The sequence below is a fragment of the Amblyraja radiata genome, chromosome 21 (assembly GCF_010909765.2).
Source record: "Amblyraja radiata isolate CabotCenter1 chromosome 21, sAmbRad1.1.pri, whole genome shotgun sequence".
Taxonomy (NCBI): domain Eukaryota; kingdom Metazoa; phylum Chordata; class Chondrichthyes; order Rajiformes; family Rajidae; genus Amblyraja; species Amblyraja radiata.
Genome location: NC_045976.1, coordinates 17,348,816 through 17,376,753, shown reverse-complemented (window position 1 = coordinate 17,376,753; position 27,938 = coordinate 17,348,816). Strand labels below are relative to the sequence as shown.

General features: G+C 39.7%; 1 protein-coding gene across 1 annotated transcript in view; it reads right to left on the bottom strand.

Annotated features, from left to right (window-relative positions):
- The window catches only part of LOC116984979 (mucin-2-like), a 221,466-nt gene that overhangs the window by 129,652 nt on the left and 63,876 nt on the right, over positions 1-27,938 (bottom strand). The window contains exons 33-38 of the mRNA XM_033039340.1: positions 23,730-23,777; positions 13,539-13,592; positions 13,332-13,379; positions 11,323-11,370; positions 1,655-1,708; positions 1,380-1,427 (exon numbers count right to left, since the gene is read on the bottom strand). Coding sequence (XP_032895231.1) covers positions 1,380-1,427; positions 1,655-1,708; positions 11,323-11,370; positions 13,332-13,379; positions 13,539-13,592; positions 23,730-23,777 — 300 coding nt within the window. The remainder of the gene's footprint in view (positions 1-1,379; positions 1,428-1,654; positions 1,709-11,322; positions 11,371-13,331; positions 13,380-13,538; positions 13,593-23,729; positions 23,778-27,938) is intronic.

The following is a 27,938-nucleotide window of genomic DNA, read 5'->3' as shown; positions in this document are numbered from 1 at the left end:
CTCAGTTGATCGAGCTCCATCCAGGTAACAGGAGCTTTAATATATTTGGCTGACCCGGCACGCAGTTTTCCTATACTTCTTTTGTTTGTCGTTTACAAATAAAGATTTGTTTTACTCAACCTGCTCGTCTCGCCAAAATACTATCTCCATTTGCCACTAATCAGAAAGAATCACTTGAACAAGACATGGTGGAGAGGATACCAAAAGTAATGATTAAAGTGCAGTCCACAAATACAACATAGCAAGGTTATAACATGGAGCAAACCATCAGTTGCACCTCTTCTTATAAAATGTGCTGCTGAGCATGGCCAATGAGATAAGGGCTGGAAAGCTGCGCTTTTTATTTATTGCTAGCGCTAGTGTCGAGTTATCAGCTTAAAACAATATTATTCTGAAATGAAAGGCAAGGAAAATTACTGAACTGTTGTTTAGAGACTACAGTGCGCTGTGACAGCATATGTAAGAAAGGCCTATGACAGTCAAAAATAACATACACCAGGCCCTTACGAAGCTTTTCAAAAAGGGGGGTGGCATGGCAGAAATACAAAATTTTTACGTGAAATAAGTGCACCTAGCGCCCGCTTAAGGGCCCTGGAAGCTCTGGGGTTTTAGATGCTCGCTGGTGCATTCTGAGCCTTATTTTGGAGCATTTTTGTACCAAATCTTTGACCAATATTTCAGAAATAATTTTGGTTGAGTCAAGAGTAATGAGTGGTTGGAATGGGATGATTGGGGTCATTGTTGTATACATTTTTTTAAATCAAGAATTGAAGCTTTCCTTTTTTTCTTTGTAGTTCTGGAAGAGTTTGGAAGTCATGTTACAGTGTTGTTGTTCTTTGGTTAGGCCACATTTGAAGTATTGCGTGCAGTTTTTGTCTCCGCACACAGGAAGCATTTGAAGGCTTTGGAGAGTGTAAAGGACAGGTTTACCAGAATGCTGCCTAATGTAAGATATTTGTTGTTTGGTTGGTAATATTGGCTTGTTTTCTCAAGAAGATCAGAAGTTGAGGGAGCACCTGATGGTTGCGTCTGGAAATATGTGATGCATAAATAGGGTAGAGTGTTATTTCCAGGATAGAAATGTCAAAGCCTAGAGGGCACAGCTTTAAGGTGAGTGGGGGAAAATGGAATTGAGATTACCGTATTAAGATTTTTAACATTTTATATAAAATGTTCGGCACAGATACTGTGGACTGGATATACTGTGGACTGTGGTCCTGTGCTGTACTGTTGTATTTGTCGATTTATAATATGTCAGCCTAAGAGTACTACTTTCGCAGAAGGTGCAACATTGAAAATACTAAATAAGGATTGATATGTGCTTGCATTTCTAGTAGAACATGCAGTTCTGATGTCATTTGAACAAATACTTCACTTACCAGGTGTGGAACTGGGAGGAGGGGGATGTTCTGTTGATGTAGTTGTAACTGGGAAAACAAAAGTAAGAATTTCAACATTGGTAAAAGAAACTCTCTTTACTCATGTGATATTTCTCAAAACTTTATTAACTTACTAGACAATATGGTCATTGATTTTTTTTGTCTACTTTTCAGATGCAACTTGAAATGCAAGTTTATGTTAATGTATTTGAGTCAAATACTCTCATCATTTGCTTTTGTAATTACTTGTTGATTCTACTGAAATAAAAACTCACCAATTGTGGAACTGGTAGAGGGAGTTGTTGTTACTTTGGTTGTAGTTGGCTCTGCTGGATAACAAGGGAAAGTATTAAAAAATGCTGTATACTGTAGCGGAACACAGTGGTGGCTTGAGGCAAAGTGATCCCTCGCTATTAGCTGGCTCCATCACGTGATCGCGGATGTGTTTTCACAGGCTTTTGGTTCCTCAGTTGATCGAGCTCCATCCAGGTAACAGGAGCTTTAATATATTTGGCTGACCCGGCACGCAGTTTTCCTATACTTCTTTTTGTTTGTCGTTTACAAATAAAGATTTGTTTTACTCAACCTGCTCGTCTCGCCAAAATACTATCTCCATTTGCCACTAATCAGAAAGAATCACTTGAACAAGACATGGTGGAGAGGATACCAAAAGTAATGATTAAAGTGCAGTCCACAAATACAACATAGCAAGGTTATAACATGGAGCAAACCATCAGTTGCACCTCTTCTTATAAAATTATTCTGACATAATAATAGATCACTGAAGAGATGCATAGAGTACAGTGAACATGGTGTTGTAATCTGTGCATTGATTTCATCTGTTTTGTAAATGCAGAGTGCAACATTGAAACGAGCAAGGATTGATGCTGGAAGTTTTGCAGTTTGCGATACAATTCAAAAAGCCTGGGAAGTTAATGTAGATGGATTGATTAGTAAGTTTGCTGATCACACCAATATTGGCAGAGTTCCGGAAAAGTCAGGATTTGCTGTTACAACTTTATAGAACTTTGGTTAGGCCGCATATGAAGTATTGCGTACAGTTTTGGTCTCCACATGCAAAAAGATTTGAAGGCATTGGAGAGTGTAAGGAACAGGTTGACAGAATGCTGCTTAATTGAGAATATTAGGTATTAGACGGTCGGACAAAATTGGATTGTTTTCTCGAGAATTTCAGAAGTTGAGGGGACACCTGATAGTTGGGTATGGAAATACATGAGGCATAAATAGGGTAGAGTGTTATTCCCAGGGTAAAAATGCCAAAGGCTAGAGGGAATAGCTCTAATATGAGTGGGGAGAATGTAATGGAGATTACCTTATTATGATTTGTAACTTTTTTTTAAATGGAATGTGCTTCATGTTCGGCCAGATATGGTGGACTGAAGCGTCTGGTCCTGTGCTCTATTGCTCTATTTGTTGATTCATAATATATCAGCCTCAGAGTACTACTTTCGCAAAAATTCCAACGTTGAATATTCTAAATAAGGATTGACATGTGCTTGCATTTCTAGTGAAACATGCATTTAGAAACATAGAAACATAGAAATTCGGTGCAGGAGTAGGCCATTCGGCCCTTCGAGCCTGCACCGCCATTCAATATGATCATGGCTGATCATCCAACTCAGCATCCTGTACCTTCCTTCTCTCCATACCCTCTGATCCCCTTAGCCACAAGGGTCATATCTAACTGCCTCTTAAATATAGCCAATGAACTGGCCGCGACTACCCTCTGTGGCAGAGAGTTCCAGAGATTCACCACTCTCTGTGTGAAAAAGGTTCTTCTCATCTCGGTTTTAAAGGATTTCCCCCTTATCCTTAAGCTGTGACCCCTTGTCCGGGACTTCCCCAACATCGGGAGCGATCTTCCTACATCTAGCCTGTCCAACCCCTTAAGAATTTTGTAAGTTTCTATAAGATCCCCTCTCAATCTCCTAAATTCTAGAGAGTATAAACCAAGTCTATCCAGTCTTTCTTCATAAGACAGTCCTGACATCCCAGGAATCAATCTGGTGAACCTTCTCTGCACTCCCTCTATGGCAATAATGTCCTTCCTCAGATTTGGAGACCAAAACTGTACGCAATACTCCAGGTGTGGTCTCACCAAGACCCTGTACAACTGCAGTAGAACCTCCCTGCTCCTATACTCAAATCCTTTTGCTATGAAAGCTAACATACCATTCGCTTTCTTCACTGCCTGCTGCACCTGCATGCCTACTTTCAATGATTGGTGTACCATGACACCCAGGTCTCGCTGCATCTCCCCTTTTCCTAGTCGGCCACCATTTAGATAATAGTCTGCTTTCCTGTTTTTGCCACCAAAATGGATAACCTCACATTTATCCACATTATACTGCATCAGCCAAACATTTGCCCGCTCACCCAGCCTATCCAAGTCACCTTGCAGTCTCCTAGCATCCTCCTCACATCTAACACTGCCCCCCAGCTTAGTGTCATCCGCAAACTTGGAGATATTGCCTTCAATTCCCTCATCCAGATCATTAATATATATTGTAAATAGCTGGGGTCCCAGCACTGAGCCTTGCGGTACCCCACTAGTCACTGCCTGCCATTGTGAAAAGGAGCCGTTTACTCCTACTCTTTGCTTCCTGTTTGCCAGCCAGTTCTCTATCCACATCAATACTGAACCCCCAATGCCGTGTGCTTTAAGTTTGTATACTAATCTCTTATGTGGGACCTTGTCGAAAGCCTTCTGGAAGTCCAGATACACCACATCCACTGGTTCTCCCCTATCCACGCTACTAGTTACATCCTCGAAAAATTCTATAAGATTCGTCAGACATGATTTACCTTTTGTAAATCCATGCTGACTTTGTCCAATGATTTCACCACTTTCCAAATGTGCTGCTATCCCATCTTTAATAACTGACTCTAGCAGTTTCCCCACTACCGATGTTAGACTAACTGGTCTGTAATGCCCCGTTTTCTCTCTCCCTCCCTTCTTAAAAAGTGGGGTTACGTTTGCTACCCGCCAATCCTCAGGAACTACACCAGAATCTAAAGAGTTTTGAAAGATTATTACTAATGCATCCACTATTTCTGGAGCTACTTCCTTAAGTACTCTGGGATGCAGCCTATCTGGCCCTGGGGATTTATCGGCCTTTAATCCATTCAATTTACCCAACACCACTTCCTGGCTAACCTGGATTCACTCAATTCCTCCAACTCCTTTGACCCGCGGTCCCCTGCTATTTCCGGCAGATTATTTATGTCTTCGTTAGTGAAGACGGAACCAAAGTAGTTATTCAATTGGTCCGCCATATCCTTGTTCCCCATGATCAACTCGCCTGTTTCTGACTGCAAGGGACCTACATTTGTTTTATCTAATCTCTTTCTTTTCACATATCTATAAAAACCTTTGCAGTCAGTTTTTATCTTCCCTGCCAGTTTTCTTTCATAATCTATTTTTCCTTTCCTAATTAAGCCCTTTGTTCTCCTCTGCTGGTCTCTGAATTTCTCCCAGTATGCTGCTTTTTCTGGCTAATTTGTACGCATCATCCTTCGCTTTGATACTATCCCTGATTTCCCTTGTTATCCACGGATGCACTACCTTCCCTGATTTATTCTTTTGCCAAACTGGGATGAACAATTTTTGTAGTTCATCCATGCTGTCTTTAAATGTCTTCCATTGCATATCCACCGTCAATCCTTTTAGAATTAATTGCCAGTCAATCTTGGCCAATTCACGTCTCATACACTCAAAGTTACCTTTCTTTAAGTTCAGAACCATTGTTTCTGAATGAACAATGTCACTCTCCATCCTCATGAAGAACTCAACCATATTATGGTCACTCTTGCCCAAGGGGGCACGTACAACAAGACTGCTAACTAACCCTTCCTCATTACTCAATACCCAGTCTAAAATAGCCTGCTCTCTCGTTGGTTCCTCTACATGTTGATTTAGATAACTATCCTGCATATATTCCAAGAAATGCTCTTCCTCAGCACCCCTGCCAATTTGATTCACCCAATCTATATGTAGATTGAAGTCACCCATTATAACTGTTTTGCCTTTGTCGCACGCATTTCTAATTTCCTGTTTGATACCATCTCCAACTTCACTACTACTGTTAGGTGGCCTGTACACAACACCCACCAGCGTTTTCTGCCCCTTAGTGTTTCGCAGCTCTACCCATACCGATTCCACATCCTCCAAACTAATGTCCTTCCTTTCCATTGCGTTAATCTCCTCTCTAATCAGCAACGCTACCCCACCTCCTTTTCCTTTCTCTCTATCCCTCCTGAATATTGAATATCCCTGGATGTTCAGCTCCCAGCCTTGGTCACCCTGGAGCCATGTCTCCGTGATCCCAACAATATCATAGTCACTAATAGCTATCTGCACATTCAACTCATCCACCTTATTACGAATGCTCCTTGCATTGAGACACAAAGCCTTCAGGCTTGTTTTTACAACACTCTTACCCCTTATACAATTATGTTGAAAAGTGGCCCTTTTTGATTTTTGCCCTGGTTTTGTCGGCCTGCCACTTTTACTTTTCACCTTGCTACCTATTGCTTCTACCCTCAAATACTTTTGAACAAATACTTCAATTACCAGATGTGGTACTGGGAGGGGGGTGATGTGTTGTTGATGTAGTTGTACCTGGGAAAATAAAAATAAAAATAAAAATTCAGCGCTACAGCTTTCTGATGTCGAGTACACTGATGATTGATAACCCCTTTAGAGGTGAAACTTCTTCTTATCTCGATCTGTAACAGGCAAACTCTGATCCAAATCAATGCTCACTTGCTTCAAATTATGTGATATAGGGAAATATCTTGTCCATTTCTATATTATTCAATGTACATGGGTTGATTAGTAAGTTTGCAGTTGTAACTGGGAAAAGAAGAAGAAAGATTCAACTGCCACAGCTTTGTGATGTGGAGTACATGGATGATTCATAACCCCTTAAGAGATGAAACTCCTTATCTCAATCTTAACAGGCAAACTCTGATCCAAACCGACACTCCCTACATTTCAATAGTCATGTCTGGAAATGATCTGCTTTTGTATAACTCATGTAGGTGTACTGAATGTGAAGAGAACAAAAAATGATAATAACCAGCAGTGAGTTCTTACTTTTTCCAAATCTTTAAAATAATGAAAATGGCAGTGCCGTATGGAATAGGCAGAAGAGAGGGATTAGCTGCTGTGTTGTTATACAACAGTGCCATGGTTTCAAATGCCAAACGGTCTAATGTGTTATCAGTTGATAATTCGATTGATCTGTCACCTCCTACCTGTTGTCGACTTTGTCGTGGATGCAGTTGTTGTTCCACTTGTTGTAGTTGTCACTGCTGGGGAACAAAGAAAAACATTGAAAACTGTTGCACACCTCCTTAACATCCCACATCTCAGAACATGTTGAAGTCCTTATTTGTTTCACAGATAAATCATAGAAAAAGTGAAAAAATTATTATTACAGTTACAATAGCTGGAGCGAAAAAATTCAAGCTAATTTGTCTCACTGCTTTTAAGAAACTGCATTTGGTTGGCTGGGAGCCAGTCGTGGATCTAATGGGAGAACTTTGCCTTTTCAAAGAATAATCAAAATCAGTAAGCTACAGTGTAAATTACTACACACCACTCACGTAAAATTTCAACCCGAGTCTATTGGCCATAAAAATTGTTGACTCATCTCTGAAATTTATATGTGCTTTTATTTTTAACCACACAAACGTTTTCCATTTCTGCTGAATGAATCCATCACTTACCAGTAGAAGAAATGGAAATAGGTGTAGTTGTTGTTGTACTTTCTGTCACTGTTGTAAGAAAGAGAAAAACATTCAAAACTGAAGAATTTGTAATCAACAGTAATCCAGTAGTGTTGATGGGGATGCATTGATTAGTTATTTTATACCTAAGCGTAAATAGGAAATTATTGGTCACTAATGCTAAATCCATTTCCATTGATCGGAAAAGTGAAAATGGAAGAATATTAACCTGCACAATATATAAAGTGGCAATTTTTATGTGAAATCTGTCAAAGATTCAAATAGAAAATGTCAGTTGTGTATTGCCATCCATGCAAGATCCAAGTATTAAATTACAATCAAATGCTGGTAATATTTTGTAGATAAGTTGATGAGCATTTTGAAATCAGATTCACACAACCATCTCAGTAACATCATCCAGAGGTTCTCTGGAACTTCAGCCGGTGAGGAGAGACTTGATAGAAGTACTGTTTATAAAATTATGAGAGGCGTAGATACAATACAAATTCAGAACTTTTTTTCCCAGTGTGTGTAAATATGACATCTACACAACACGTAATTTAAGATAATCTTTAATCCACATACAGACTTTACAGCATGATAGTAGTCACTGCATCCTGTCTGCTACCGAACTGCGTAGCATAGGAAGTAGGTGTTAATATAAATGATACAGCAAGGCAGGGTTAGTGATGGTAACCTATATATGCATCATGCATGCATCAACCAATTTACAGTGTGGAAATGACCAACACAAGAAAGCATAGCTATAAGGTGTGGGGGGAAGTGGGGGAAAAATAATTGAGATGGGTGGGGCAAGTTTTTCTTTTGCACAGAGGGTGGTGGGAGTCTGGAACACATTGCCAGGGGTGGTGGTGGAAAATGGAAAAATTGTAGTTGATTGATACCCAGCAGTGATGACTGACACCCTAGACGGTTATTTATAAATGACGTTCAGGTGTAATGAGAGTCAACGATTTGGTAATTAATGCATCAAAAGAAAAAATATAAATGAACACATGCACAGTTAGAAATGCAGCTGCAAATGTTTGTTTCAGAAGCACTTTTTCAATGTATTAGACAAAGAACAAAGGGAAAGAATACAATTAAACACAATTAATCATCATACATAAATGATTTTGTTAAACATTCTATGGAATAAAAAATCTGTTGTGTTTCACAATCAACGCTCCTGAAAGTGGTGACATAGGTGGTAAAGATAATATTTGGTATTCTTGTTTTCATAGGTTGATAAGATGGAAGAGTCCACCAGATTGACACCGATGTGCTGCTGAGCATGGCCAATGAGATAAGGGCTGGAAAGCTGCGCTTTTTATTTATTGCTAGTGCTAGTGTCGAGTTATCAGCTTAAAACAATATTATTGTGAAATGAAAGGCAAGGAAAATTATTGAACTGTTGTTTAGAGGCTACAGTGCGCTGTGACAGCATATGTAAGAAAGGCCTATGACAATGTCAAAAATAACATACACCAGGCCCTTACGAAGCTTTTCAAAAAGGGGGATGGCATGGCAGAATTACAAAAAATTTATGTGAAATAAGTGCACGTAGCGCCCGCTTAATGGCCCTGGAAGCTCTGGGGTTTTAGATGCTCGCTGGTGCATTCTGAGCCTTATTTTGGAGCATTTTTGCACCAAATTTTTGACCAATATTTCAGAAATAATTTTGGTTGAGTCAAGAGTAATGAGTGGTTGGAATGGGATGATTGGGGTCATTGTTGTATACATTTTTTTTAATCAAGTATTGAAGCTGTCCTTGTTTTTCTTTGTAGTTCTGGAAGAGTTTGGAAGTCATGTTACAGTGTTGTTGTTCTTTGGTTAGGCCACATTTGAAGTATTGCGTGCAGTTTTTGTCTCCGCACACAGGAAGCATTTGAAGGCTTTGGAGAGTGTAAAGGACAGGTTTACCAGAATGCTGCCTAATGTAAGATATTTGTTGTTCGGTTGGTAATATTGGATGGTTTTCTCAAGAAGTTCAGAAGATGAGGGAGCACCTGATGGTTGCGTCTGGAAATATGAGATGCATAAATAGGGTAGAGTGTTATTTCCAGGATAGAAATGTCAAAGCCTAGAGGGCACAGCTTTAAGGTGAGTGGGGGAAAATGGAATTGAGATTACCGTATTAAGATTTTTAACATTTTATATAAAATGTTCGGCACAGATACTGTGGACTGGAGATACTGTGGACTGTGGTCCTGTGCTGTACTGTTGTATTTGTCGATTTATAATATGTCAGCCTAAGAGTACTACTTTCGCAGAAGGTGCAACATTGAAAATACTAAACAAGGATTGATATGTGCTTGCATTTCCAGTAGAACATGCATTTCTGATGTCATTTGAACAAATACAAGAAGCTGCTAAGTAACAATGCTACAGATTTTTGGAAGGATGTGAGAGCTCTTAGCAGTTGCAAAACATCTCTACCATGTACTGTAGATGGAATCTCCGGAACAGCTAATATCGCGGAGTTATGGCGACAACATTATAGCACTTTATTCAACTGTGTCAAAGGTGACTTGTATAGGGTGGAAAATATTGAGAGTAATGACTTGATGGTGATTATGTCACATGAGGTGTATCATGCCATGAACAAGCTGTCCAACAACAAAACAAGTGGCTTGGATCATATCTCTGCTGAACATCTTAAGTATGCGAGTATGAGGATAGCTCCTCTCCTAGCTATTTGTTTTACTGGCTTTATGATTCATGGCTTGTTACCAGACTCAATGTTGTCTGTCCTGTTAGTGCCGGTCATTAAGGACAAAGCTGGTAAAGTAGGCAGCATAAATAATTACAGGCCCATAGCTTTAGCCAGCATATTGTCAAAGTCTTAGAAAGAGTTTTGCTGGATAGAATAAATGAGTTTGTTAACTTCAGAGATAACCAGTTTGGCTTTAAAGCTAAACATGGCACTGACTTATGCATATATGCCCTAAAGGAGATTGTAAACAAACATAGACGCAAAAACTCTTCAATCCTTATGTGCTTTATTGATGCTTCCAAAGCCTTTGACCGTGTTAATCACAGAAAGCTGTTTGGTAAAATGAGTCAAAGAGGGGTGCCTGAATACATTGTTAGAATTCTGGCCTACTGGTATGCCCACCAGACTATGCAAATAAAATGGGGCAATAGGGTCTCAGCCCCATTTGGGGTTAGCAATGGTGTTAGACAAGGGTGAATTTTGTCCCCAGTCCTTTTTAATCTATATATTGATGATCTGTCTAAACAATTGAAAGCCTGTAACACTGGGTGCGTGATTGGTAATATTTTAGTGAACCATATTATGTATGCAGATGATCTTGTGGTCTTTAGTCCATCTAGCGCTGGTCTCCAGCAGCTCCTTACTATATGTTCTGTGTATGGTGTGGAACATGACATTAAATATAATGCTAGTAAGAGTGCTGTTATGGTCTGTAGAACCAAAGAGGATAAATGCTTAAAATATCCTGTTTTTAAATTGTCTGACAACAATCTTAGTGTCTGTAATAAGATAAAATATCTAGGGCATATTATTACAGAACAAATGACAGATGATGAGGATATTTATAGGCAACGACGCATGCTGTATGTACAGGCAAATATCCTCTTGCGTAAATTTGGTGCGTGTGCAGATGTGGTGAAGTTGTCGCTATTTAGAGCATACTGCACACCCCTCTACACTGCGCACCTGTGGTCGAACTATTTAAAGACAAGTATGCAGAGACTAAAGGTGGCATATAATGATGCCATGAGAACACTGCTAAGGCAACCTAGATGGTGTAGTGCCAGTAATATGTTTGTGGCTGCAGGAGTCAGTACTTTAGAAGCTATCCTAAACACCACATGTATTAATTCATTTGCAGGATAAATGACTCTAAAATGTGCTTATTGTGGCCTTGACAAACATAAGGGTTAGCACTACACGCTACGAATCCCAGTTGTGGAGACACTGGTATCGTTGTCTCGTTGTAGGACATTGATCATCTTTTAATCTGGATTTTTAACTTAAGTATTGTGGGTTTTTGTTAAATATAAATTATGATGTTTTTATGTGATATACCATGATTTTATATATATTTATGATATATGATATGCAATGCATTTTTAATGTAATGTTGCCCCTTGTCTGGACCTTGAGTCCGTAATAAAGTTTATTATTATAATAATTATTATTATTATTAAATACTTCACTTACCAGGTGTGGAACTGGGAGGAGGGGGATGTTCTGTTGATGTAGTTGTAACTGGGAAAACAAAAGTAAGAATTTCAACTTTCGTAAAAGAAGCTCTCTTTACTCGTGTGATATTTTTCAAAACTTTATTGACCTTATTAGACAATATGGTCGTTGATTTTTTTGGTCTACTTTTCAGATGCAACTTGAAATGCAAGTTTATGTTAATATATTTGAGTCAAATACTCTCATCATTTGCTTTTGTAATTACTTGTTGATTCTACTGAAATAAATACTCACCAATTGTGGAACTGGTGGAGGGAGTTGTTGTTACTTTGGTTGTAGTTGGCTCTGCTGGATAACAAGGGAAAGTATTAAAAAATGCTGTATACTGTAGCAGAACCTAGTGGTGGCTTGAGGCAAAGTGATCCCTCGCTATTAGCTGGCTCCATCACGTGATCGCGGATGTGTTTTCGCAGATAAAGATTTGTTTTACTCAACCTGCTCGTCTCGCCAAAATACTATCTCCATTTGCCACTAATCAGAAAGAGTCACTTGAACAAGACATGGTGGAGAGGATACCAAAAGTAATGATTTAAGTGCAGTTCACAAATACAACACAGCAAGGTTATAACATGGACCAAACCATCAGTTGCACCTCTCCTTATGAAAGTGCAACATTGAAACGAGCAAGGATTGATGCTGTAAGTTTTGCAGTTTGCGATACAATTCAAAAAGACTGGGAAGTTAATGTAGATGGATTGATTAGTAAGTTTGCTGATCTCACCAATATTGGCAGAGTTCCGGAAGAGTCAGGATTTGCGGTTACAACTTTATAGAACTTTGGTTAGGCCGCATATGAAGTATTGCGTACAGTTTTGGTCTCCACATGCAAAAAGATTTGAAGGCATTGGAGAGTGTAAGGAACAGGTTGACAGAATGCGGCTTAATTGAGGATATTAGGTATTAGAAGAAGTCGGACAAAATTGGATTGTTTTCTCGAGAATTTCAGAAGTTGAGGGGACACTTGATAGCTGGGTATGGAAATACATGAGACATAAATAGGGTAGAGTGTTATTCCCAGGGTAGAAATGTCAAAGGCTAGAGGGACTAGCTCTAATATGAGTGGGGAGAATGTAATGGAGATTACCTTATTGAGATTTGTAACTTTTTTTTAAATGGAAAGTGCTTCATGTTCGGAACAGATACGGTGGACTGAAGCGTCTGGTCCTGTGCTCTACTGCTCTATTTGTCGATTCATAATATATCAGCCTCAGAGTACTACTTTTGCAAAAATTCCAACGTTGAATATTCTAAATAAGGATTGACATGTGCTCCCCCCCCCCCCCCCCTCCCCCCAACCTCTCCATCTCAACTCACGCCTGGGCACCGAAGCAACTCAGGAGGTGAACCCTGAGCTCCGTCTCACAACAATCTGATGTGCACATCCGTCCACATTCAAAGATTTAATCTCCCGTCTCCCCGCAGTGTGTAGACATGGCAGTAAATTCAATTAAAACATATCAAACCTGTGTGTTTCAAACAAATCATAAGTATAACTGCTCTGGCACTGGATGGTGCGCATTTTCCCTTTGTAGGTCACATCAATAGATGCGGCCATTCTGAATTATATCTTTAAAACAAAGCCACATGATGGAGAGGTCTTCTTTAACACTGATGCTTATTAAAACATAACACTGTTGCTTATTAAAACAAACCTTCAATCAGGATTGGCTCAAGAGTAACTCGGGAGACGAACTTGGAACATCGCAGAAATGACAAGTAAACGGCAAACTTGTCATACCCGTGGGAACTCGGTTAAACTCTTGATCATACACTTGCAATCTCATACACAACCACGAGTCTTTCACTCGGGGTACCTCTTGTCTCAACTCGCAACGTGAGAATGGCCTATAAGAGTACTACTTTCGCGAAAGGTGCAACATTGAAAATATTAAATAAGGATTGATATGTGCTTGCATTTCTAGTAGAACATGCATTTCTGATGTCATTTGAACAAATACTTCACTTACCAGGTGTGGAACTGGGAGGAGGGGGATGTTCTGTTGATGTAGTTGTAACTGGGAAAACAAAAGTAAGAATTTCAACATTGGTAAATGAAGCTCATGTACTTTTCAGATGCAACTTGAAATGCAAGTTTATGTTAATGTATTTGAGTCAAATACTCTCATCGTTTGCTTTTGTAATTACTTGTTGATTCTACTGAAATAAAAACTCACCAATTGTGGAACTGGTAGAGGGAGTTGTTGTTACTTTGGTTGTAGTTGGCTCTGCTGGATAACAAGGGAAAGTATTAAAAAATGCTGTATACTGTAGCGGAACACAGTGGTGGCTTGAGGCAAAGCAATCCCTCGCTATTAGCTGGCTCCATCACATGATCGCGGATGTGTTTTCGCAGGCTTTTGGTTCCTCAGTTGATCGAGCTCCATCCAGGTAACAGGAGCTTTAACATATTTGGCTGACCAAGCACGCAGTTTTCCTATATTTCATTTTGTTTGTCGTTTACAAATAAATATTTGTTTTACTCAACCTGCTCGTCTCGCCAAAATACTATCTCCATTTGCCACTAATCAGAAAGAGTCACTTGAACAAGACATAATAATAGATCACTGAAGAGATGCATAGAGTACAGTGAACATGATGTTGTAATCTGTGCATAGATTTCATCTGTTTTGTAAATGCAGAGTGCAACATTGAAACGAGCAAGGATTGATGCTGGAAGTTTTGCAGTTTGCGATACAATTCAAAAAGCCTGGGAAGTTAATGTAGATGGATTGATTAGTAAGTTTGCTGATCTCACCAATATTGGCAGAGTTCCGGAAGAGTCAGGATTTGCAGTTACAACTTTATAGAACTTTGGTTAGGCCGCATATGAAGTATTGTGTACAGTTTTGGTCTCCACATGCAAAAAGATTTGAAGGCATTGGAGAGTGTAAGGAACAGGATGACAGAATGCTGCTTAATAGTAAGATTAAACGAGAACTTACCAGTTTGAACTTTGATCTTTATTTTATGAGGAGTAACGTTGAGGGAATACGTGAAGAACCCCGCTAGGACGCATGCGTGTCATTCTTCAAAGCAGCGGTGTGAAATCACAGATAACTGTAATGACTAAACATAGTAAGATTAGAGAAGAGATACCAGTTGAGTATATGATCAAGGGTGGGAGCGGAGGGCACGTATTCCCTCAACGTTACTCCTCATAAAATAAAGATCAAACTTCAAACTGGTAAGTTCTCGTTTAATCTTACTATTTTACTTCGGAGTCACGTGAGTGACTACGTGAAGATTTTAAAGCGCTGTGATTTCATGCCATGGAAACGAGTCTATGCATCACATCTGCCTTGATTATGGGGAGAATAGTGTTAACATCATTAGATATCAATATGATATTGAAACAACGAAAATTTTATTAACACCAAATCATAGCCCCTGTTTATGGGGTAAAATCATATTACAGAACTTAAAAGTGTTTCTACAAATGTTCCAGGTTCAATGACTGGTTTATTATAAAATCGTTGGAACGTTCTTTCCGTTGACCATCCTGCAGTCTTGAGGATTTGGTCCATTGGAACATCCAACTGTATTGCTGCTGATGTAGCTGCAGCCCTGGCGGAGTGAGATTTAAAAATGTTAGTATCTACTCCCACCTTTATTAGGACCTGTTTTAGCCATCTTGAGATGGTCTGGACTTTCACTTTTTTGTGTGGCTGTTTGTGGCTGATTAACAGTGCCATTTCTTTGCCTCTGATGATTCTTGTATGTTCCATATATAATAGTAAGTGAGTTACTATACAGAGACGATCATCCGTCGGGTAGGCCCGGAACTCTATTTTTTGCCCTGCTGATCCCTGTCTGTTCTGTTTAATTAATTCATGGATTTGAAAAGTCAAATTCCCAGATGAAATAGTCAAGTTGTCCAGCCTTAGTTTTTGTAGTGACTGGACCCTTTGTGCCGTGACCAAAGCCATCAGCATGACCGTTTTCATCGTTAGTGTCTGTAGGGACAGAGCTGTAGGTGGAGACCAGTTTCTCAACATGGTCAATTCAATGCTCACATCCCAAATTTTAGGTGTACCTGGTTCTTGGGGGATTAGTATTGAAAATGCCCCTCATGAGTTTGGTTACCAGGGGGTGTGTCCCTACAGAATGCCGCTCTGTTCCTTGCCACAGGTAGTTTGACAGAGCACTTCTGGCGCAGTTGATGGCACTATAGCTGAGGCCCTCATCATAGTGGAGGCTTGCCAGAAATTCCAGAACAGACGGAATGTTGTTTGATCTGTGGTTGAGGTTATTGTCGTGACAGTACTTCCCCCATTTTTTGATGTGCACCAAGTACTGTTTTTTGGTGGACTGTCTGTGGGCCGATGCAATCATATCCATTGTTCGGTCCGTCAGTCCCAGGTGTTGTAGTGGCGCTTTCAAATTCTACAAATTAAGAGGTTTGTATGATTATGACAGGGGTGACTTTCCTGTGTTACCGGATGGACCAGTAAACTTGGTCTATGATGGATGGTGATGCATGGTTCTAATACCATGTCTAATATCACCGGGAACCATGGTTGAGTAGGCCAATCGGGTACTATCAAAATACCAGACGCAGAGTCTCGTTGTATTTTCCTTAATACCCGACTGATGAGGCAGAAAGGAGGGAATGCATAAATAAACAATTTCCCCCAATGCAGCGACACTGCATCTGTTGCTGCTGCCCCAGGGTCTGGTTCCCATGAAACATAATTTGATAACTGGTGATTGAGCCTGGATGCGAAACGATCGATATCTGGTGTTCCATACCATGCTGTAATTTCAGCAAATACATTTTTATCCAACATCCATTCAGTGTTTTCATTGAATTTGCGTGACCTGGTGTCTGCCACTAAATTTAGTTTACCTGGTAGGTAGGTAGCTGATATCCAAATATTTCTCTGGATACACCATTGCCAAATTGTGTTGGCCAGATTGTCACATGATGTCGATTTATTTCCACCCATATGGTTGATATATTCTACCACGGTGGTGTTGTCAATTTGTAGTCTAACATGCTGTTGATTTAACCCAGAACAATATGACTTAAGGCCATGGAATGCACTTAACATTTCCAGGTAGTTTATGCCCAGTGTTTTTAATAATGATGCCTCCTGTGCATTCCATCTCCCTCCACAGCTGGAGATGGAATTGGTAGCTCCCCAACCAAGTGCACTGGCATCAGTTTGTAGTACCATAGACGGGTTGCTGATAATTAGTGGATTGGAACAATACTTGATGTTGTGTTCCCACCATTTTAGTTCCATTATGGCCTCTGTTGGTAGCTTCATTGGTCTGTCAAAATGGCCACCATTAATTTTGAGTGCTCTTATTTTTGCTCTCTGTAAATTTCGATAGTGTAAAGGTCCAAATTGTGTGGCTGGAAATGCAGCCACTATTTTCCCAATTATTCTAGCTACCAGTCTAATGGATGGTTTGGTGATGTCAATAATTTCGCTGCAAGCCTCTTTTAAGGCTGTAACCTTTCCTTTCGGCAAAGTCACTGACATGAGAACTGAGTTAATGGTGAACCCCAGATAATCCATTTTTGTTGAAGGCGTTAATTTAGACTTAACTGGATGGATGATAAATCCCAGTTCTTCAAACAATTGTTTTGTGGCTGTTACTGCTTGTTTAGTCAATTGCAAAGTTTTGCCAACAATAAATATGTCATCTAGATATGCCATTACCATGTGTTTTTGTTTTCGCAGTAACGCTAAGGCTGGTTTCAAAATTTTTGTGAATAACCTGGGGGCTGATGTCAGCCCATTAGGTAGTGCCCTGTATTGCCACTGCTGACCCATTCAGTTGAATTTTAAATAACATCTGTGGTCACCTCTTATGGGTACTGTATAGTAAGCATCTTTTAAATCGATGGTTGCCATGTAGTAGCCTTCGGAAATCAATTGCTTAGCAGTAACAAAGGTTTCCATCTTGAAATGAATATATTGTACAAAGGTATTTAAAGTAGTCAAATCGATGATGATGCGGCAACCACCATCTTTCTTGTTTTTTATAAAGATATTGGACACGAATTCCTGTGATTCGTGTTGGGTGTGTTCAATTACTCCTTTTTTATATAGCCGTTGTAGTTCAGCATGTGCTTTAGATTTTTCTATGCCTGTGAGCACGAACATTCGGTTCGGTACATGCTGTACTGGAGGGTTATGTTTTTGTATAAATTCTATGGTATAACCCTGGATACTGCTTAGAATGTAAGTGTCGGTAGTTATCTTATTCCATGCATCCAAATAATATCGTAATCTCCCACCAACTTTCATGCTCCCTTTAATTCTTAAGGAACCAGACCCTCCTACCTCCATGGTTACCAGTGATAGGTGTGTTATTTCTTCGGCATCCTCCGTGGACGTTGAGGCGCCGTTGTCTGGGTCTGTTGTTGGGTTTGTGTTGAAGGCTTGCGCATTTTCCAGGACGGTCGGTCTGGGCCATGGCCTAAAAAAGACCGATGTTGGGTGTTCCTGGTTTTTGCGCTTGCTCCGGTTTGTATTGGTCGACTGGGGGGTCCGTAGGGGTGATATTTTTGGCCGTAGTAGCTTTTGGTTGCTGCTTTTATGAGCCCCAGTGTTTTTGCCTCTTCAACAAGTTCTTTGACTTGTTTTGGTAAATCCCCTCCAAATAGTAGTATTGGCGGTTTGGAGGTTCCAGGTTTACAGAGGCCGGCAAATTTGGGGTCTAAATCTGGTTGGATAGCACTTTTCCTGATGTTGTTCAACTCATATTGTGAGTTGCAGAGTAAAGCCAGTGCATCTTGGTGGTCTTGGGTCATGTTTTGCTCCTTCAATGTGCGGGCAAAAGCTGTAATTCCTGCCGTTAGGACTTTTAGGACTTTCTGAATTTTCAAGTCCCTGGTTCTAATTGATGTCCCCACATGTTTCCAGATGCACTGGTTTACACTGGGGACATTTAGCGACTTGCAGTTCCCTGGAGGTAAATGTCGTGCCATGGTGTCTGAAAATGCCAGTGCCTGCAGTTGGTTAAATGACATATAGTCAATGCTTGCCGCTATTTTCGGCTCCAGGTCTTGGCCAGTTTGGTCTGGTTGGATAAACTGGGACACCATGTCCAGCATGTTTTCTGTCACCCCAGGCATACTGGGGGTATGATGTTCACTGCCCTCTTCAGGGTCAGCCCCGAATTGACCCTCCGTGCTCTCCTCTGATGAGGGAGAGAAACTGTGCAGCCCCACAAGGGGTACTGCTGTGGGGCTTACTAATTGCCCACTGTGGCTAGCCTCCATCTCCCGGAGCCTGCCACTTTGGAGTATTTCCTCCAGCAGCCGCTCCAACTGGCTCTTATGCTCTCGGGCATAGGCCACTCGCGGCTGCTCCTGATCCTGCAGCCGCTCCAACCGGCTCCAATGCTCACGGGCACTGGCCGTTCGCGGCTGCTCCCCATCCTGCAGCCGCTCCAACCGGCCCCGGTGCTCACGGGCACTGGTCGCTCGCAGCTGCTCGTCATCCTGCAGCCGCTCCAACCGGCTCCAATGCTCACGGGCACTGGCCGCTCGTGGCTGCTCAAAGTCAGACTCATCGGAGTCTGGCATTCGGTCCGTATTTTGCTTCGCTTTCCCGCCCGGCCGAGGAGTAGATTTCGCCGGTGCGGGAGCGAAGTCGGGCACAGCTGTTCCCACATCACTGCCACAGCTTTGTGATGTGGAGTACATGGATGATTCATAACCCCTTAAGAGATGAAACTCCTTATCTCAATCTTAACAGGCAAACTCTGATCCAAACCGACACTCCCTACATTTCAATAGTCATGTCTGGAAATGATCTGCTTTTGTATTACTTATGTACATGTACTGAATGTGAAGAGAACAAAAAATGATAATAACCAGCAGTGAGTTCTTACTTTTTCCAAATCTTTAAAATAATGAAAATGGCAGTGCCGTTTCTACTAGATATTTGAATCTTTGACAGATTTCACCTAAAAAATCTGGTGGAATAGGCAGAAGAGAGGGATTAGCTGCTGTGTTGTTATACAACAGTGCCATGGTTTCAAATGCCAAACGGTCTAATGTGTTATCAGTTGATAATTCGATTGATCTGTCACCTCCTACCTGTTGTCGACTTTGTCGTGGATGCAGTTGTTGTTCCACTTGTTGTAGTTGTCACTGCTGGGGAACAAAGAAAAACATTGAAAACTGTTGCACACCTCCTTAACATCCCACATCTCAGAACATGTTGAAGTCCTTAGTTGTTTCACAGATAAATCATAGAAAAAGTGAAAAAATATTAATTACAGTTACAATAGCTGGAGCGAAAAAATTCAAGCTAATTTGTCTCACTGCTTTTAAGAAACTGCATTTGGTTGGCTGGGAGCCACTCATGGATCTAATGGGAGAACTTTGCCTTTTCAAAGAATAATCAAAATCAGTAAGCTACAGTGCAAATTACTACACACCACTCACATAAAATTTCAACCCTAGTCTATTGGCCATAAAAATTGTTGACTCATCTCTGAAATTTATATGTGCTTTTATTTTTAACCACACAAACGTTTTCCATTTCTGCTGAATGAATCCATCACTTACCAGTTGATGAAGTAGAAATGGGTGTAGTTGTTGTTGTACTTTCTGTCACTGTTGTAAGAAAGAGAAAAACATTCAAAATTGAAGAATTTGTAATCAACAGTAATCCAGTAGTGTTGATGGGGATGCATTGATTAGTTATTTTATACCTAAGCGTAAATAGGAAATTATTGGTCACTAATGCTAAATCCATTTCCTTTGATCGGAAAAGTGAAAATGGAAGAATATTAACCTGCACAATATACAAAGTGGCAATTTTTATGTGAAATCTGTCAAAGATTCAAATAGAAAATGTCAGTTGTGTATTGCCATCCATGCAAGATCCAAGTATTAAATTACAATCAAATGCTGGTAATATTTTGTAGATAAGTTGATGAGCATTTTGAAATCAGATTCACACAACCATCTCAGTAACATCATCCAAAGGTTCTCTGGAACTTCAGCCGGTGAGGAGAGATTTGATAGAAGTACTGTTTATAAAATTATGAGAGGCGTAGATAGAATACAAATTCAGAACTTTTTTTCCCAGTGTGTGTAAATATGACATCTACACAACACGTAATTTAAGATAATCTTTAATCCACATACAGACTTAACAGCATGATAGTAGTCACTGCATCCTGTCTGCTATCGAACTGTGTAGCATAGGAAGTAGGTGTTAATATAAATGATACAGCAAGGTAGGGTTAGTGATGGTAACCTATATATGCATCATGCATGCATCAACCAATCTACAGTGTGGAAATGACCAACACAAGAAAGCATAGCTATAAGGTGTGGGGAGAAGTGGGGGAAAAATAATTGAGATGGGTGGGGCAAGTTTTTCTTTTGCACAGAGGGTGGTGGGAGTCTGGAACACATTGCCAGGGGTGGTGGTGGAAAATGGAAAGATTGTAGTTGATTGATACCCAGCAGTGATGACTGACACCCTAGACGGTTATTTATAAATGACGTTCAGGTGTAATGAGAGTCAACTATTTGGTAATTAATGCATCAAAAGAAAAAATATAATTGAACACATGCACAGTTAGAAACGCAGCAGCAAATGTTTGTTTCAGAAGCACTTTTTCAATTTATTAGACAAAGAACAAAGGGAAAGAATACAAACAAACACAATTAATCATCATCCATAAATGATTTTGTCAAGCATTCTATGGTATAAAAAATCTGTTGTGTTTCACAATCAACGCTGCTGAAAGTGGTGACAAAGGTGGTGAAGTTAATATTTGGTATTCTTGTTTTCATAGTTTGATAAGATGGAAGAGTCCACCAGATTGATACCGATGTGCTGCTGAGCATGGCCAATGAGATAAGGGCTGGAAAGCTGCGCTTTTTATTTATTGCTATTGCTAGTGTCGAGTTATCAGCTTAAAACAATATTATTCTGAAATGAAAGGCAAGGAAAATTACTGAACTGTTGTTTAGAGACTACAGTGCGCTGTGACAGCATATGTAAGAAAGGCCTATGACAGTGTGAAAAATAACATACACCAGGCCCTTACGAAGCTTTTCAAAAAGGGGGGTGGCATGGCAGAATTACTGACATTTTACGTGAAATAAGTGCACGTAGCGCCCGCTTAAGGGCCCTGGAAGCTCTGGGGTTTTAGATGCTCGCTGGTGCATTCTGAGCCTTATTTTGGAGCATTTTTGCACCAACTTTTTGACCAATATTTCAGAAATAATTTTGGTTGAGTCAAGAGTAATGAGTGGTTGGAATGGGATGATTGGGATCATTGTTGTATACATTTTTTTAAATCAAGAATTGAAGTTGTCCTTGTTTTTCTTTGTAGTTCTGGAAGAGTTTGGAAGTCATGTTACAGTGTTGTTGTTCTTTGATTAGGCCACATTTGAAGTATTGCGTGCAGTTTTTGTCTCCGCACACAGGAAGCATTTGAAGGCTTTGGAGAGTGTAAAGGACAGGTTTACCAGAATGCTGCCTAATGTAAGATATTTGTTGTTCGGTTGGTAATATTGGATTGTTTTCTCAAGAAGATCAGAAGTTGAGGGAGCACCTGATGGTTGCGTCTGGAAATATGAGATGCATAAATAGGGTAGAGTGTTATTTCCAGGATAGAAATGTCAAACCCTAGAGGGCACAGCTTTAAGGTGAGTGGGTGGAAAATGGAATTGAGATTACCGTATTAAGATTTTTAACATTTTATATAAAATGTTCGGCACAGATACTGTGGACTGGAGATACTGTGGACTGTGGTCCTGTGCTGTACTGTTGTATTTGTCGATTTATAATATGTCAGCCTAAGAGTACTACTTTCGCAGAAGGTGCAACATTGAAAATACTAAATAAGGATTGATATGTGCTTGCATTTCTAGTAGAACATGCATTTCTGATGTCATTTGAACAAATACTGCACTTACCAGGTGTGGAACTGGGAGGAGGGGGATGTTCTGTTGATGTAGTTGTAACTGGGAAAACAAAAGTAAGAATTTCAACATTGGTAAAATAAACTCTCTTTACTCATGTGATATTTTTCAAAACTTTATTAACCTTACTAGACAATATGGTCATTGATTTTTTTTGTCTACTTTTCAGATGCAACTTGAAATGCAAGTTTATGTTAATATATTTGAGTCAAATAATCTCATCATTTGCTTTTGTAATTACTTGTTGATTCTACTGAAATAAAAACTCACCAATTGTGGAACTGGTAAAGGGAGTTGTTGTTACTTTGGTTGTAGTTGGATAACAAGGGAAAGTATTAAAAAATGCTGTATACTGTAGCGGAACCTAGTGGTGGCTTGAGGCAAAGTGATCCCTCGCTATTAGCTGGCTCCATCACGTGATCGCGGATGTGTTTTCGCAGATAAAGATTTGTTTTACTCAACCTGCTCGTCTCGCCAAAATACTATCTCCATTTGCCCCTAATCAGAAAGAGTCACTTGAACAAGACATGGTGGAGAGGATACCAAAAGTAATGATTAAAGTGCAGTCCACAAATACAACATAGCAAGGTTATAACATGGAGCAAACCATCAGTTGCACCTCTTCTTATAAAATTATTCTGACATAATAATAGATCACTGAAGAGATGCATAGAGTACAGTGAACATGGTGTTGTAATCTGTGCATAGATTTCATCTGTTTTGTAAATGCAGAGTGCAACTTTGAAACGAGCAAGGATTGATGCTGGAAGTTTTGCAGTTTGCGATACAATTCAAAAAGCCTGGGAAGTTAATGTAGATGGATTGATTAGTAAGTTTGCTGATCACACTAATATTGGCAGAGTTCCGGAAAAGTCAGGATTTGCTGTTACAACTTTATAGAACTTTGGTTAGGCCGCTTATGAAGTATTGCGTACAGTTTTGGTCTCCACATGCAAAAAGATTTGAAGACATTGGAGAGTGTAAGGAACATGTTGACAGAATGCTGCTTAATTGAGAATATTAGGTATTAGACGGTCGGACAAAATTGGATTGTTTTCTCGAGAATTTCAGGGGTTGAGGGGACACCTGATAGTTGGGTATAGAAATACATGAGGCATAAATAGGGTAGAGTGTTATTCCCAGGGTAGAAATGCCAAAGGCTAGAGGGAATATCTCTAATATGGGTGGGGAGAATGTAATGGAGATTACCTTATTAAGATTTTTAACTTTTTTTAAAATGGAAAGTGCTTCATGTTCGGCACAGATACGGTGGACTGAAGCGTCTGGTCCTGTGCTCTACTGCGCTATTTGTTGATTTATAATATATCAGCCTCAGAGTACTACTTTCGCAAAAATTCCAACGTTGAATATTCTAAATAAGGATTGACATGTGCTTGTATTTCTAGTGAGACATGTATTTGAACAAATACTTTTGAACAAATACTTCACTTACCAGATGTGGTACTGGGAGGAGGGTGATGTGTTGTTGATGTAGTTGTATCTGGGAAAATAAAAATTCTGCGCTACAGCTTTCTGATGTCAAGTACACTGATGATTGATAACCCCTTTAGAGGTGAAACTTCTTCTTATCTCGACCTGTAACAGGCAAACTCTGATCCAAATCAATGCTCACTTGCTTCAAATTATGTGATATAGGGAAATATCTTGTCCATTTCAATATTATTCAATGTACATGGGTTGATTAGTAAGTTTGCAGTTGTAACTGGGAAAAGAAGAAGAAAGATTCAACTGCCACAGCTTTGTGATGTAGAGTACATGGATGATTCATAACCCCTTAAGAGATGAAACTCTTTATCTCAATCTTAACAGGCAAACTCTGATCCAAACCGACACTCCCTAGATTTCAATAGTCATGTCTGGAAATGATCTGCTTTTGTATTACTTATGTAGGTGTACTGAATGTGGAGAGAACAAAAAATGATAATAACTAGCAGTGAGTTCTTACTTTTTCCAAATCTTTAAAATAATGAAAATGCCAGTGCCGTATGGAATAGGCAGAAGAGAGGGATTAGCTGCTGTGTTGTTATACAACAGTGCCATGGTTTCAAATGCCACACGGTCTAATGTGTTATCAGTTGATAATTCGATTGATCTGTCACCTCCTACCTGTTGTCGACTTTGTCGTGGATGCAGTTGTTGTTCCACTTGTTGTAGTTGTCACTGCTGGGGAACAAAGAAAAACATTGAAAACTGTTGCACACCTCCTTAACATCCCACATCTCAGAACATGTTGAAGTCCTTAGTTGTTTCACAGATAAATCGTAGAAAAAGTGAAAAAATAATTATTACAGTTACAATAGCTGGAGCGAAAAAATTCAAGCTAATTTGTCTCACTGCTTTTAAGAAACTGCATTTGGTTGGCTGGGAGCCACTCGTGGATCTAATGGGGGAACTTTGCCTTTTCAAAGAATAATCAAAATCAGTAAGCTACAGTGTAAATTACTACACACCACTCACGTAAAATTTCAACCCGAGTCTATTGGCCATAAAAATTGTTGACTCATCTCTGAAATTTATATGTGCTTTTATTTTTAACCACACAAACGTTTTCCATTTCTGCTGAATGAATCCATCACTTACCAGTTGATGAAGTGGAAATAGGTGTAGTTGTTGTTGTACTTTCTGTCACTGTTGTAAGAAAGAGAAAAACATTCAAAACTGAAGAATTTGTAATCAACAGTAATCCAGTAGTGTTGATGGGGATGCATTGATTAGTTATTTTATACCTATGCGTAAATAGGAAATTATTGGTTACTAATGCTAAATCCATTTCCTTTGATCGGAAAAGTGAAAATGGAAAAAGTGGCAATTTTTATGTGAAATCTGTCAAAGATTCAAATAGAAAATGTCAGTTGTGTATTGCCATCCATGCAAGATCCAAGTATTAAATTACAATCAAATGCTGGTAATATTTTGTAGATAAGTTGATGAGCATTTTGAAATCAGATTCACACAACCATCTCAGTAACATCATCCAAAGGTTCTCTGGAACTTCAGCCGGTGAGGAGAGACTTGATAGAAGTACTGTTTATAAAATTATGAGAGGCGTAGATACAATACAAATTCAGAACTTTTTTTCCCAGTGTGTGTAAATATGACATCTACACAACACATAATTTAAGATAATCTTTAATCCACATACAGACTTAACAGCATGACAGTAGTCACTGCATCCTGTCTGCTACCGAACTGCGTAGCATAGGAAGTAGGTGTTAATATAAATGATACAGCAAGGCAGGGTTAGTGATGGTAACCTCTATATGATTGGTTGCATGCATCAACCAATCTACAGTGTGGAAATGACCAACACATGAAAGCATAGCTATAAGGTGTGGGGGGAAGTGGGGGAAAAATAATTGAGATGTGTGGGGCAAGTTTTTCTTTTGCACAGAGGGTGGTGGGAGTCTGGAACACATTGCCAGGGGTGGTGGTGGAAAATGGAAAGATTGTAGTTGATTGATACCCAGCAGTGATGACTGACACCCTAGACGGTTATTTATAAATGACGTTCAGGTGTAATGAGCGTCAACTATTTGGTAATTATTGCATCAAAAGAAAAAATATAAATGAACACATGCACAGTTAGAAACGCAGCAGCAAATGTTTGTTTCAGAAGCATTTTATCAATTTATTAGACAAAGAACAAAGGGAAAGAATACAAACAAACACAATTAATCATCATACATAAATGATTTTGTCAAACATTCTATGGAATAAAGAATCTGTTGTGTTTCACAATCAACGCTCCTGAAAGTGGTGACATAGGTGGTGAAGATAATATTTGGTATTCTTGTTTTCATAGGTTGATAAGATGGAAGAGTCCACCAGATTGACACCGATGTGCTGCTGTGCATGGCCAATGAGATAAGGGCTGGAAAGCTGCGCTTTTTATTTATTGCCAGTGCTACTGTCGAGTTATCAGCTTAAAACAATATTATTCAGAAATGAAAGGCAAGGAAAATTACTGAACTGTTGTTTAGAGACTGGTGCGTTGTGACAGCATATGTAAGAAAGGCCTATGACAGTGTCCAAAATAACATACACCAGGCCCTTACGAAGCTTTTCAAAAAGGGTGGTGCAAAATGTTTATGTGAAATAAGTGCACGTAGAACCCGCTTAAGGGCCCTGGATGCTCTTGCATTTTAGATGCTCGCTGGTGCATTCTGTGCCTTATTTTGGAGCATTTATGCACCAAGGTTTTGACCAATATTTCAGAAATAATTTTGGTTGAGTCAAGAGTGATGTTGTTGACAACCTCCTGGAGAACTGTGACACTATGTATGCAAGAGACATTCTTAGCGAAGCAAGACTTGGACACACTCACTTCTCTCAATGACAACTTTCATGGGGCTGGGGAGTCTACAACTGACCTTGGCATGGGAATAGTCAGAGGTAGGATACCAGGTGGTGTGGCTATTCTATGGAACAAGAAGCTTGACTCATCAGTAAATGTGATTCGGCTTGATGTTGACTGGTGCATTGCCATACACTTTACTCACAACAACAAGAAATTTGTTATCCTGAATATATATATACACCCTATGAATGCCATCAGAATGAGGATGAATATATGTATATGTCATTGGGGATATGAATGCAGATATCTCAGATAGGAACTCATTATTTGCCAATCATATGGCTCAGTTCTGTCAAGATAATAATTTAATATTGTCAAGCAAAGTGCTTTTACCTACAGATAGTTACACTTATATTAGTGAGGACTGGCACACCACATCATGGCTGGACCACTGTATTAGTACAGCTGATGCACATGCCTCATTGGGGTGTATGAGCATTCTGTACGGGGCAGCAATGACTGATCATATACCTGTTGCTATGACAATAAATGTTGAACACATACCTGTGGTATCCAGAGATAGAAATAGCTTTAATACAGAAAAACTGGACTGGTCTGCGCTTACAAAGGAAGACATCCTAGCCTATTATGCCCATACAGATAAATCCTTAAGCAATATTCATCTACCTAAAGATGCAATAATATGTAGCAATGTTAATTGTAAAGATATGAAGCAAAGGAGAGATATCTGCTCCATGTATAATGATATAGTAAGCGCCTAATATGTAGGCAGTAAGCCCTACTGCAAGCATAAAAATAAGACACATAACATCAGACCTGGCTGGAATAAGTGTGTAGCTGAGTATCATACTGAAGCCCGTAAAGCCACCAAATCATGGGCTATGGCAGGTAGACCCAGACAGGGGCCTGTGTTTGAGCACAAGAAGCTCACTAATGCAAGGTATAAGTACGCTGTTCGCTTCATCTGTAAAAATGAGCAAGCTATGAGGGCTGATTCCATGGCTAAGAAGCTGCTAAGTAACAATGCTACAGATTTTTGGAAGGAAGTGAGAGCTCTTAGCAGTTGCAATACATCTCTACCATGTACTGTAGATGGAATCTCCGGAACAGCTAATATCGCGGAGTTATGGCGACAACATTATAGCACTTTATTCAACTGTGTCCAAGGTGACTTGTATAGGGTGAAAAATATTGAGAGTAATGACTCGATGGTGATTATGTCACATGAGGTGTATCATGCCATGAACAAGCTGTCCAACAACAAAACAAGTGGCTTGGATCATATCTCTGCAGAACATCTTAAGTATGCGAGTATGAGGATAG